Source organism: Astyanax mexicanus, chromosome 1 (assembly GCF_023375975.1).
Source record: "Astyanax mexicanus isolate ESR-SI-001 chromosome 1, AstMex3_surface, whole genome shotgun sequence".
Classification (NCBI taxonomy): Eukaryota; Metazoa; Chordata; class Actinopteri; order Characiformes; family Acestrorhamphidae; genus Astyanax; species Astyanax mexicanus.
In genome coordinates, this window is record NC_064408.1 from 24,934,319 (window position 1) to 24,947,475 (window position 13,157).

Sequence of the window (13,157 nt, forward strand, 5' to 3'; positions counted from 1 at the left end):
AATTGTTTTTATTGTATTAACACAGCGTTAAGTATCAATCTTGAGAGATTTGTTTCCCTTTACTGTCAAATTTATATTAGACCATTATATAATTGATTATACTAGTATAATAGATATTGATAATATAATAATCAATAGAGTTTGATTAAGTTTTGAGATTAATATGAGATGCAGACTAAAGCTATACATGTTTTGTTGCAATACACTTTAATTACATTTCAAGTTCTCTCAGACTTCTGCTGTTGTCCACTAGGGTACATTCGCCATCACACTCCTCATTAAGGCAATAGAAGCAGAACTCAGTCTCACACTGAGGGCAGATGATGTTGGGGCAGCCCATTCCAGTGTGTGTGAGCAGCATTTTACAGCTGGGACAGGCCCTGAAATAGGGACATCCCTCTACTGAGCTAGAGGGGATATCGATGCACTCGGAGGACAGCAGGGCAGCACGGACAGCACATTTGGAAAGTTTGCAGGCTTCGTCATTTGAAACACTTTTTGGCCACTCTCTCTGACAGGCCGTGCAGAACTTAAACACCCTCCGTTTCGTTTTGCAGCAGTGTGGGCAAGTGGCACACTGTCCACTCAGGACTCTCGCATCTGAAGCCTTGCATTCTGGACACTGTAGGATAAGAATAAGAAGCAACTCAGCAAAAACATCTAAACAAACCAGTAACAAAAATGGCCAGTGTTATACAGTTTTATACAGTATTTTAGTCATGACCACAAGTGTGTTCTTTCAAAGCAATGGCTGCTTGGTTGGACAAGGTTCCAAAAACTCTGGTACCCCCCTTAAAAAATAGTAATTAAACAATGTAAACCAAGAATCTTAGGTTCTGTCAAAATGCAAACTTGAAGCATTTTTAGGCATGCACAGAGAAATTCTTTCAAATTTTGTCAGAGTTACAGATTACAAACCATTATGATGATAATAAATAATCAGCAAAATGTGTGGAGAATAATGCCTGGTTTATACTTGGCGCATAAACGATGTGCACTAGTCGGTGTTGAACAGACATGAGTAGAAGTTGAAGTGTTCTATAAGCACCACACTTTTTTGTATTGCAGGCAGTTTATTGTAAAATGTAGTACTGAAGTACTAAAAGTAAAAGTACAGTACTGTGTTATTAGTGTAGTTTTTACACAAAAGCAGTGAAAAGTTCTCAGAGTGAAAGGCAGAACGGGAGCAGTGAGGTATTCTAAAAAAATCAATTTGATCTCTTGATTTACTCAATGATCAGGAGCTTTGGAATGATTCATAACATTTTATTTTCGCGACAAGTAACGATACAGCACGTAAAAAATGTATAGTTACAGATTTAAGTAATTAAGTACTAAAGTATTAGTAGTGAAGTACTTTTACTACGTTACTATACATCTCTAGTGTTGACTCTGTCACTTGCATTTTAATTTACTGTTTGACTGTTTTCTTTCTCAGTGGTCCCAAGAAAACGACCAAAAGGCTCAGAAGATTAAAGAATTCTGCTAAACACAATAGCAAAGATTGAAATGGGAAAAAGAAAGTGGAGAGTTTCTTAAGGGGACCACTGTGCCTCAAAGGGTTAAGTAGCTCATTTACGTTCATGTTTGCCTCGTTGCAAACATCAGTTGTGACAGAAATTTCCTATTAGTGTTTTAAAGCAATCTTGAATATTTATTCTCTAAACTGAGACTAGTGTAATTCCAGTGTATCTCCCAGAATGTAAATGGAACACTGATCACTACATCAGCTGAATATAGGGTGAAATAAGGATGATTGGGGCATAAGGTAAAATGCAAACATTTAGCTATAAAACGTTTATTATCTAGCATGAAGAGTAATGACATATGAGGCCTAGCTGTGAAACTATAAAATAAAAAATAGCCTTTAGTACTACATAAGTTGTTTATTTTTCTATTTGTTTCATTACTAGCAAAAAACTGCCCCAATCACCCCTTAAATTCACCATATTTCAAAGTGCATTGTCTCATTTTAATACTTTCAAATAATTATTATATAGTCAAATAAAGCACTTACATAATTGATCATGAAACTGTGAATAATATTATTCTACAATACAAAAAAATTAAATAGTAAAGTAAAAAGTCGTCTTTATTGACCTATCAACTAAATGACTTTTAACCTGATACTGAAAGTAAAACTGTAGTTACAGTGGTTCAGTTGAGCTGTAATTATAGTTGTTAACCTACAATTTGCTAAGTGCGGACCACGCCTTATAGAAGTAGAAAAGGAGGAAGAAAAAGGGGAGGGAACTCGGGGAAATTTGGGCTGGAGTTCTGAACTGCGTGCTGAAGAAGCGTGCAGTTATATCCCCCCCTTTTTATTTAATGAGAAGTGGAAGAGTAGAAAAAAGGGGGTTGTTGGGGAGGAGGTGGGTTGCGAAGTTTTCGTCACGAGAGGTAGTTAGTTAGGGGAGGTATTTATAGGACGGTTGATTGATACGGGGTGGAGTTAGAACGTAGAGTTCGGGCGTGGTCCTTCTCCCAAACTTTTGTTATTACATAACATCATTTATAATTGCTGAGATATAACTACAATTGAGTACCTCCAATTTCTGTCTTTTTGGGGGTAATCATTTATTTTTTAATGCTGTAAGTTTTTATTGTAAGTAAATAATAACTTTAATTAAGAAAAAAAATCTAAATCAATAATATTTTTTATTTATTTATTTTATATATTATTTTATTTGCTATTTATTTGTTTAGTTATATAATTGTTTCAGTCAAAGTTGCTGTATCCTAAACCTGAGATATAATTAAAGTTGTTGAATTGTAATGCTGAGCTTATTTTACAGTTGTTGTGTTACACTGTTTTTCTTACAGTTGTATTTTAAAGTAGACTTTTAATTTAAGTGTTAAAGTTATACGTTTAAGTTGCATTTAAAGTTGTTCTATAAAGTAAATCTGTGATTACTGTATCTCAGTTGCATAGTTAAGGTATAATTACAGTGTTAGGCTGTAAAGTTAAGCTGTAATTATTAGTGTATACGTTTTGTAAAGTTGAACTGTAAGTAATTACAGTATCTGTGCTGTCCTAGCCTCCACATAATCTGGACTAACGGGTAAAAGGAACAGGTCCTGGACCCGAGTGGCCTTGGAAAATTGCGTCACAGCTAATGAGACCCATTGATACAGTGCACTAAAATAGCTCTTAATAGCATAAGAGCTCTCTATTGGACTTAGTTCCTGAAATAGCGCATGTACGAAATGTCTAACGTCACTCTGAGCACTGCGCTGTTACGTAGCGTCAGTAAGCTTTAGCTCTTGGCTTACCTTCACAGTACTCATGACGGCGATGCTTCTGGACTACACCTACACCTACACAGAGAGAGACAGAGGAGAAAGAGAGAGACACACACACACAAAGACAGAATGAGATAAAGAAATACAACATTATTATGTGTATATTATTGTGCAATAATAAAAAATTACAAAAGGAGCAACTAACAAAAAAACTATTTAAAAATGCAAGACATTCTGCTTAGACATGCTTAGACAAACCAGGACAAGCCCTTAACCTGCACTATATGTCCAGCATATATGAAAGCAATCAGCTACTTTAATTAGCACTAATTGCTGACACATACAGTATGTTCATATTCACACACACAGCTTGTCTAGATTCTGTATAGAGCTCTGACAATAGAATATGGAATAAGGACAGAGCTGTAGTAGACAAAAAGAAAAGAAATGAACCAGATAGGGGAAGGTAGGGCAGAAGAGACTACACAGTGATGGTAAGTAAAGGAGAAAGACAGTATGAAAATACAGATACAGAGAGAGAGAAAGAGAGAGAGAGAGAGAGAGATATTAAAGGAGAACTCCTGTGTGAAAATGATTTGTAGTGTAGTGAAACATGATAACACAAAAGTACAAACTTTTATTGAATATACCTCCTCCATTCACCCCACAGCATTCTGAAATACAGTGCTTTAGTCGATGCAGCTCCACACTTTATTGGTAGAATTCGGAGGGCCCTGACATTTAAAACGAGGCACTGATAATTTATTGAAAATGCTGTTTATACACACAGTGCCTTCAGGTAGTTCTCCGGGTCCTGTCATCTTGAAATAAAGTCACAATAAGTGGACTAACGAGCAAAAGCGAATAGGTAGGATATGGGAACATATTGCTAAATTAATTCAGTGGAAATGCAGGAATGTTATAGAGATTTTCAGCAACAGCTGGAGCTCATGCATTTCCACAGAATTAATTTTGCAACCTAAAGACAACCTAAAGTGTAGTAACTTTTTAATAAACAAAATGTGCACTTTATATATATATATATATAAATATCTCAGTGGCTCGTTTTATGAAGTGTGGAGGTATTTTGAGCTTGTTAATGGTGTAAAAATAGCAATTTCTTTACATGAGCAACACTATGCCCCTATCTCTAACATTGTAAGCCTGTTGGGGGCATCGGCTAAAAGCACTGTATTTCAGAATGCTGGAGGTGAATGGAAGTGGGCTATTTGACAAAAGATGTACTTGTTATCATAATTCATTGCTACACCCCAACTACATTTCACACCACAGTTCTCCTTTAACAGGAAGACACACAGCAGGTCTATTTCTTCGACAGGATTATTCACAGTGAGCAGATGTGAAAATTTACGCTTTCGTTTGATTACAGTTCGGCAGTTTAAGAAAAAAGCTTTAACGTGTAAAACATAAGATTTAACCGTTGGAAAATATATTTATAATCATTATACTCATTTCATATTTATAACCTGATGTTACCTGGTGCTACAGAATGACATATGATAACACACAGCTGTAAATCTGAGACACTATCTGAAACATCTCAATCTAGTTTAATAAATTAACAATAAAGTATAGGTTTACCTCCTCAACCCTCAGATACTTCGGCCAGAAACTCTTCAGCATCCACAACACACACTTGTCTCAGGTTGTTAATGGTGTAAATGCTTGAGTGTTTTGTTTTCATTACAGAAAGTCCCGTCTTGTATCTGAGACTGAGGGGAATTACACACAGATTCTTTCACTTTCATTTACATAAACTTCCTCGAACAGCTCACACAGTTACATGAACCCTTTGTTTGTTTTGCGAATGCACTCAAAACAACTTATCTAGTCCCTGTAGAGAAGTACTGTCAATAGAATAGGACTATCTGGAAAAGATAAACATGAACCTATTTATAGTTCTACCCTATTTTGCACTAGTAGTTCATTCACTAGTTCACTCAGCTACTGTTTACGTATCTTTTGCACTGCTAAATTAAACTTATTAAACAACTGTGTATTTGCACTTTCTGTATGGCTGACATCAGTTATCCTTACTTTATGTACATCAACTGGTGTTCACTGTCTATTGTGTTCAACTGCACTACCTCCATTCTCCATTACACACACACACACTAAAGACTGTACCTTTATACTTTTCATTTTATTTTTTATTTTATTGTATTTATATGTCATTATATTTTATCTTTTTGTTACTTTGTGTACTATACATACCTGCTGCTAAAATTTCCCCTCGGGGATCAATAAAGTATCTATCTATCTATCTATCTATTGGCACCATGCCAAATGCCATGTGTGCACAAGAAGGGTCTCTTAATGGGTATAAAAAAAAACAAGTATTGAGCTGTAGAGCAGAGAAACTGTCTTCTGTGGAATAATAGTACTGCCAAACTCAAGCTCTGTTTTGTAATGCTATGAGCACCGCTTATATTAGAGTAGACCAAAGTTATTGAAAATTATGTTATAATTCTTTTCTGTTTAATAAGTGTGCAGTGCATAGCCTTATTGATGTTTTAAATGTTTTGCACTTAGGCTATATGTTTAAAATAAAAAAAAGGTTTGTTTATATTTAATGTTTGATATCTAATTATATTAGGGTGGACGGGGAGATCGGTTCTTAACACACATTGTTCTTAAATAATAGGTCTATGCTTCTTCAGTGCTGCAATGTTAATTACCATCATTCTGAATGGATTTCACTCATTTAAACAGCCTGGAAATGTTTTTAAAAAGGTCAGTTTACTTAAAAACGCTCTACTTACTAAAAAATGTCTTTAATCGAGCTCAGGCTTAAAAGAACAGTTTATGGGGCAGGACAGGTTGGGCTCAGGCAGAATGTGCACGGGCTCAGGCCGGGTCGGGCTGGATTTTTTGGGCCTGATCTACTGCTTCATACAGTACTTATGGAACTAGGTTAAGTTTGAAGGATATTGGGATGATGATGTCAGGTGCTCATCATCCAACATCCTAACATTACTAAATGCATTTGATGTTAAATGCAATCAGATCATCACAGTAATCCTCAAAAATTGAGTATTAAGCCTTCCCCGGACAGCAGAGACAGTTACTCCAACAAAAACAGAATAAACACTTTTTTAATACCTTTGTTTCCAGAAGAAACAATGAATGATCAGGTGCCACGTTATTTTTTGTCAATAAAGTGTATTGTACTCTATATAACACATATAGGGCACATTACTTTTTTAAAATAATATTTATATATAATATATGCAATATTATTCAAACTAAGGGGTCTGAAATTAGGTTTTGGAGGTAGTGTAATAGACTAATAGTGTATACAGCTCTGGAAATAAAGAGACCCCTTAAAAATTATGAGTTTCTTTGATTTTACCAACTTGAAAATCTCTGGAATATAAACAAGAGGAAGATGGATAATCACAAGCTATCAAACCAAGCTGAACTGCTTGAATTTTTGCACCAGAAGTGGGTTAAAGTTATCCAAAAGCAGTGTGCAAGACTGGTGGAAGAGAACATGCATGAAAACTGTGATACCACAAATATTGATTTCTGAACTCTTAAAACTTTATGAATATAAACTTGTTTTCTTTGCATTATTTGAAGTCTGAAAGCTCTGCATCTTTTTTGTTATTTCAGTCATTACTCATTTTCTGCAAATAAATGCTTTAAATGTTGTCTGTAGTTTATAGAATAAAACAACAACGTTCATTTTTGCTACATTTACCTATAAATAGCACAATCAGAGAAACTGATTCAGAAACTGCAGTGTTCTCTTATTTTTTTCCAGAGCTGTACTTTATCCTAATGTACTAATTTAGGTGATATTATGAAATAACCTGTTGGCGCCCTCTAGTGTTTATAAGGGTACACTGCTCCAGTGTGATCAGTGGACTGCACTCACTCAGCTCATGTAATAGTAGTGTTTTTAAATGGTGAAGTTGGTCCAGTTTTAGTTAAAGCATTTTAATAAAGTGAAGTTGTGATAACATAAGTTGTGTAATGTAAGTCCTGCATCCATTAATTCACACACTGTTTTGTTTAGGGATATAAAAACGGTCAGTTCTGTCTTACTTTAACATTCAGTCTTATTTTAACATTTAAGCATATTTAGTTGTACTTTAGTTAAAGTAAGATCTGCTTTAATTTCGAAGGCCCTGTATCATTTGTGAGTCTTGTTTTAGTTAAAGTAAGTTCTGTTTATATACAGTTATTCTTGTTTTAGTTATAGTTAACCTTGCTTGTACTTGTCCACCCTGTCATCATGAGATAACCACCCTCTCATCATATTGTCATCATACTGTCTATATATTTAGCTGAGGTAACGCTTAAGCTGTCCACCCTGCCCTAGCTAAATATCACAGTGATTAAAATAAAAAAATGTATCTGAATAAAATAAAACAGAACAAGGTCACCATGAGCAAATAAAAAAATGTGCAACTCTACGTCAACCATGTTTTCGTCAAATACATTATTTTCACAATTATTTTAATTCAATTGTACACCCAGTCAGGCAGCTCACCATGACTTGGACACATTTATGCAAATGAAAAAAAAAAGATTAAGCTTTAAAAATGTAATTTCTGTTTAGTCTGAAGTCTTATAAAATGGTAGTCAAAAATGTTTTTTAAAGGTTACTGGTAAAATTAGCCCTGTTTAATTATAATTAGTCCTGTTTTAGGTAATGTTTGTCCTGAGTAAGTAAATTAAGTCATAATAAGTAATTATTAGTCCTGCTTAATTTAGGTCTAGTCCTGTTTTAATTATATGTGTCCTGATTTAGTTACATTTAGTCGTGTTATTCCTGTTTTAATTAATTGAGCAATTTGTTAACAATTTGTTGCCTTAAATCTTTTAAATAACGTTTACTCAAAACCTGAGCTAGTTAGACTTGTTTTGCACAGTAATTCTACATTAAATTTTATTTTCAGGTTGTTTGCCTTCTTTTTTATTGCAACTAGGTTGAAGTATAAATTTGAAATTAGTTTGAGGGAAAAAATGCTATAGACTGAACACTATAGCACACAGCCAACACAGAGTTAGCAGCTTGCTCTTACAGCCTGCAGCAAATAGACCATTCGATTAGCCTGGGGGGAATCACTGCACACTGATTGTAAGTGATGCAGTCAGTATGCAAAAAGATTGTGCCAGAAGCCAATAGAAAAGAAGCAGTGAATGGAAACAGTTAGTAACTTAATTATTATAAGTTGATTCAACTGTATATGTGGCCACAAATGTTCACCTGACCTCAAAATAGTTCATAATTTAACAGACAACAGAACTAATTTATTCACGTTCACAGTTCAGTTTTAGTAAATGTTAGTTCTGTTTATTCATGCTTTATTTAGGTTTAGTTATGTTTTGGTAAAATTAAGTCATTTTCACATGAAATTAGCCATGTTTGTAATCATTAATCTTGCTTTATATAACTGTAGTCATGTTTTATTTAAGGTTTGTCATGTATTACTTTAAGTCAGTGCTGATTTAGTCATAATTAGCCCGGATAAGTTGAATTTACTTAAAATTTGAGGGAACCGGTTGCCTTAAAAAAGTTAAGTAATAGGTAATAAAAACTTAAGTTAGCATAACTTAAAACGTTGAGTTATTACAACTAAAGGGGAAGTTGATTTAACTTTTCTTTATCTTTGTTATACTGTAAGACTGGATAAGTTACGTTTATTTAACTTTTTTAAGGCAACCGGTTGGCTAATTTTTTTTTAAGTAATGGGAAATAAAAAACATGACTTAACATAAATTAAAACATCATGTTATTACAACTAAAAGGGTAGTTGATTTAACTTTTTTAGTTTTATTTTGCTAATTAATTTGCTCAAAATTCTATTTAGTATTTTGTGTTCCACATAAATAAATATGATTTCTTCTTACTTTTCTTTTCAATTCCATTTTACTTAAATGTTTATTTTATAAATATTCCTAATGTAAGCCTGGAAAAGGTGAAGTTAGAGGGCAGACAGTTAATCATAATATATGATCCACAAGTTTGCCAAAGGTAGCCTCAGGGGGAATGACTACACACTGATGGTGAATATCAGAAACTGGAGGACACACCCAAAATGCAAATAGTTTGTCCCAACAGACTAAACTTAAAATTATTATAAGTTTAATCAACTCAAATTCAATTTAGTTCAACTCTGTTTGAATGTATATGTGCCCACAATGTTCACCTAATTTATGATAGTTTATGATAGATGTTTGGAAATATCCAATTTTACATAAAACAGACCTAATTTATTTGAATTCACACTAATTGTGGGTTTACAGTGTAGTTACAGACATGTATATTTAGTCCTCTGTCCCTTATTGTCTGCTCTGTAATATAACTGTATTGTACATTCTAACAGCTGATTGTGCTGCAGCCACACCTCACTCTCATGTAATACATATTACAGTTGTCTGTAGAACATCTGTACTAACTAACTGTGCTGTTTATAATCTAATCCACTGTTAGCTCATCCGCTCTCTGCTGTTCTGGACATCGCGTGCAGTTGTGTGACGTTCTCCCGGGCCTGAGTGTGTGTGAGCTGGTGAGGTGTTAGTGAGTGAGTGCGTATGTTTGGAGAATATTATCAGCACTATACTCACACATGTGGCGCACAAAATAAAGACCTGAGACTTACTCACCAGCTGAGAGAGCAGATAAGACAAGAGCAGCAGCAGCAGAGCAGGAGGACACAAACAGATAGAGGACATCAACTTATTACAGGACATTAAAAATGCTGTTTACAAACACCAGGCCTGGCCTACCGCAACATATGACCTCATACCTGAAAATACTGTACTCTTCTATTAATATGTCTAAAAAAACCCTCTATAATCACTGGACTATATATTTGTCACAGAGTACTTGTAATAATAACCGTTTGCACCTTAAATCACATCTCACCCTTCATGCACACACTTTTGTATTTTCATACCTTCTGCTTATGTCGTTTAACCCTCCTGTTATGTTACAGATTAAATAGACCCCTTTTAAAGTTCGAAGATCTAAAAAAAATAGTTAAAAGTATTTTTTTTTCTGCTTGCCTTAATTAGTGTAATATAATAGCATTTTTTTGCACTAAATTAAAACAAAATTGTGTGTTTTGTTTCATTGTTATGAACGTGTTTTTTTATGAAAAATTTGTGAATTATGCTAATTGAAACATTACCTGTTAGAGGTAAGGAACACCATTGCACTAAATATTGATAGAATAATTAATAATGGAGTTAGTAATTAAATATTTACACTATTTGTGATTTTTAGGTTTCAGACATCTTGTGGAAAATTAAACATGCATCAATAAAATTGACCTGGGAACACTATTGCTGTTCCTGACAAATGAGCATAACAGGAGGGTTAAATAGCAACGACACTTGTGAATATATCTATGCTATGATGGCTGTAGTGAGGTGTGTTCAGGGAAATTTCTGCTGTATTGCTATCTTGGCAACAGAAAACACAGGTGTGCCACTGACTGAAAACAGCTTAGGCAGACTGTCACATGTTCATTGCTATCTTGGCATTGAATTGTCAACCCAGGCACGTACCCAATGCACACATGGACACACAGCAGTGCACAAACCCATAGCGTGTGTCTGGTGTCAGTTATGCACCAAAATACAAAATGACGTGCTCGTGCACATCAGTTTCCTCTGCTGAGAAATGTTTGATACATCCAGGTATCACGCTGCTGAAACAGAAATGCACCAAAGTCAGAGAGCACTTGACAAGTTAAACACTAATTGGTTTATTGCACATTACACACTAAACACACTCATGATTAATTAACAGAATTAGTACATGCCTTTGCGAATTTCGAGCCATGCAAGGCATACTTTTCTTGTTGTTACGATAGCAAAGACACACTGACACACTCTAAATCTAGCTGCGGCAATGGTTGCTAAAAAAGAGGCCCACTGTCTTCGTACAATACTAGAATCCGTTATTGTTATAATGTTTTATGTTGTAACGACCCAATGTTACCCAAAATGGTATTGGGGCTATTATTGGGTCATTGGTTTCCAAGCAGCACAGACAGTACAGACAGTGGTCAGAGGAGGGACAACCCATGAACTGATTACAGAGCACAGAATACAGAAGTTTGTAATGATCTGTTACAACACTTAGTCACTGTGCATCCCACCCTGTTAAATATGGAGCTCTGCCCTCTTTGTCCAGGTCACCCTGAGAAATGTGCAAACAATATCTTAACTTGTGAATTTAATAACAGTATGATTTGTATATATGTTATTGAGATGAAGAAATGTAAATGTTAGATGTAATCACACAAACCATTTAAATCATCTTGTATACACAGTACACAGTTTACAGTAACTGCTGTTTTTACAGTAGACTCTAATAGTAAATAACTGTTTAGTGATGTTCCATTGTAGAACTGTAGAACCCAATGCTACGAAAGCAGCTGCCACCTGTATATTTAACCATAACATTAGAAGAATTTGAAGAGGTTTTTTAAAAATGTACTGTTTTGCTATAAGGCTAAAGCTTGTACCCACTTAGACCCAATAGTAGACTGTAAAAAGTAAGATATAGGATCTACTTCATACATTTAAATCAACAATGTGCTTTCACTTTGTTTGAAAAGATCTCACCTCATATTTAGAGTAAATATTACCCAAATCGAACATCTAAAACCCACAAAAAAATATCTTGTCAACATCATTTATGAACATAATGGGCGTCCCCTCACCTCTAACTCACCATCAGTGTGGAGCCTTGCTCACCAGGGCTACCTTCCCTCGGGTATTCAGTTTCATTATATATAATGCTCGACTGCCTGGCTACAGAGTTGTAGGCCATGAGATCAAGTTACCATGTTCTTTATTATAAAGCAGTAATGTTATACAGGCTGAGAACTGCAATGCAGTAACATTTCAGAGTCCCTGCTGCCAGTATTTTAATGTTCATTAACAGTGTACATTTTTACAGTGTATAGTTGGTTATGATTGTACAGTAATTAATTTGCTTTTAAACACCCCAAACATTTACATTACATATGGCGAGTGTAGAGAATGATTACAGTGTTACTATGTATTTATTCATGTCAATACTTGAAATAAGCTGTAATACTGTCATCTGTTTATAGTAAATTACTATTCTTATCATCCATTAATATGTTGTAATCTTTCTCCAAAGTGAATTACTGTAAAATTTAGTGTGGTTTTCACCTTTGTTCTTGATAGAATACTTTAATTAAAAAATTATTAAAAAACACGTTCACTGTTTGCTTATCTAATTGGGGGTCATCAAATGTAGCTCTTTTTAGCAAAGAGTGTCATTTTAATACACTGTAAATAATCCCTGTATTTTTTACAGTCCATTCATACACTGAATAAATGTTTAATGACATCTCATTGTAAAACTCTAGAACACAATGTATCTTGGGACGTTCTATGAATACAGGCGCCTCTTATATATATTACAGTACCATGAGGAAACAATGGGTAATTATATTTAAAACATTTCCCAGAAATGTTATGTTTTTGTGAGTATAAACCCCAGGCAAAACCACATCAAATCTACCACATGCAAACCTTTTACCCAGTTATACCCAATTATAGATTGTAAAAAAGAACATAAAGAATCTTCTTATACTCAATCTTGCTATTTTCTTTATTGCAAAGCATGACTTTGGACTGGCTGAAAACTGCAATGCAGGGTTTCTGTTGCCAGTATTTTACCGTTAGTTAACAGTACTTCATCGGCAGCTAAACCTCCCAAAATATTAATATTATATAAGCATGTACAGATTAATTACAGTATTTATACACTTAATTATGCTAAAATGTATTCAAAAAAGATGTAATCGTACTGATTTACTATTCTTATTACACAGTAATATGCTGTTATCTTTCTCCACAGTGAATTACTGTCATTTGACAATCCTTCATTGGCA

The 13,157-nt window shown here is 34.4% G+C and overlaps 2 protein-coding genes across 2 annotated transcripts in view; one reads left to right on the top strand and one right to left on the bottom strand.

Annotated features, from left to right (window-relative positions):
* gnb2 (guanine nucleotide binding protein (G protein), beta polypeptide 2) overlaps nucleotides 1–13,157 on the top strand; it is a 411,910-nt gene that overhangs the window by 314,973 nt on the left and 83,780 nt on the right. The gene's annotated exons all lie outside the window — the stretch shown is intronic.
* Nucleotides 4–4,988, bottom strand: si:ch211-284e13.9 (uncharacterized protein LOC566600 homolog). The gene is made up of 3 exons (XM_007258094.4): nucleotides 4,846–4,988; nucleotides 3,274–3,318; nucleotides 4–622 (listed from the first exon to the last, which is right to left on the bottom strand). The coding sequence occupies exons 2-3, from the start codon at nucleotides 3,286–3,288 to the stop codon at nucleotides 212–214; spliced, it is 426 nt and encodes a 141-aa protein (XP_007258156.3). The 5' UTR covers nucleotides 3,289–3,318; nucleotides 4,846–4,988; the 3' UTR covers nucleotides 4–211.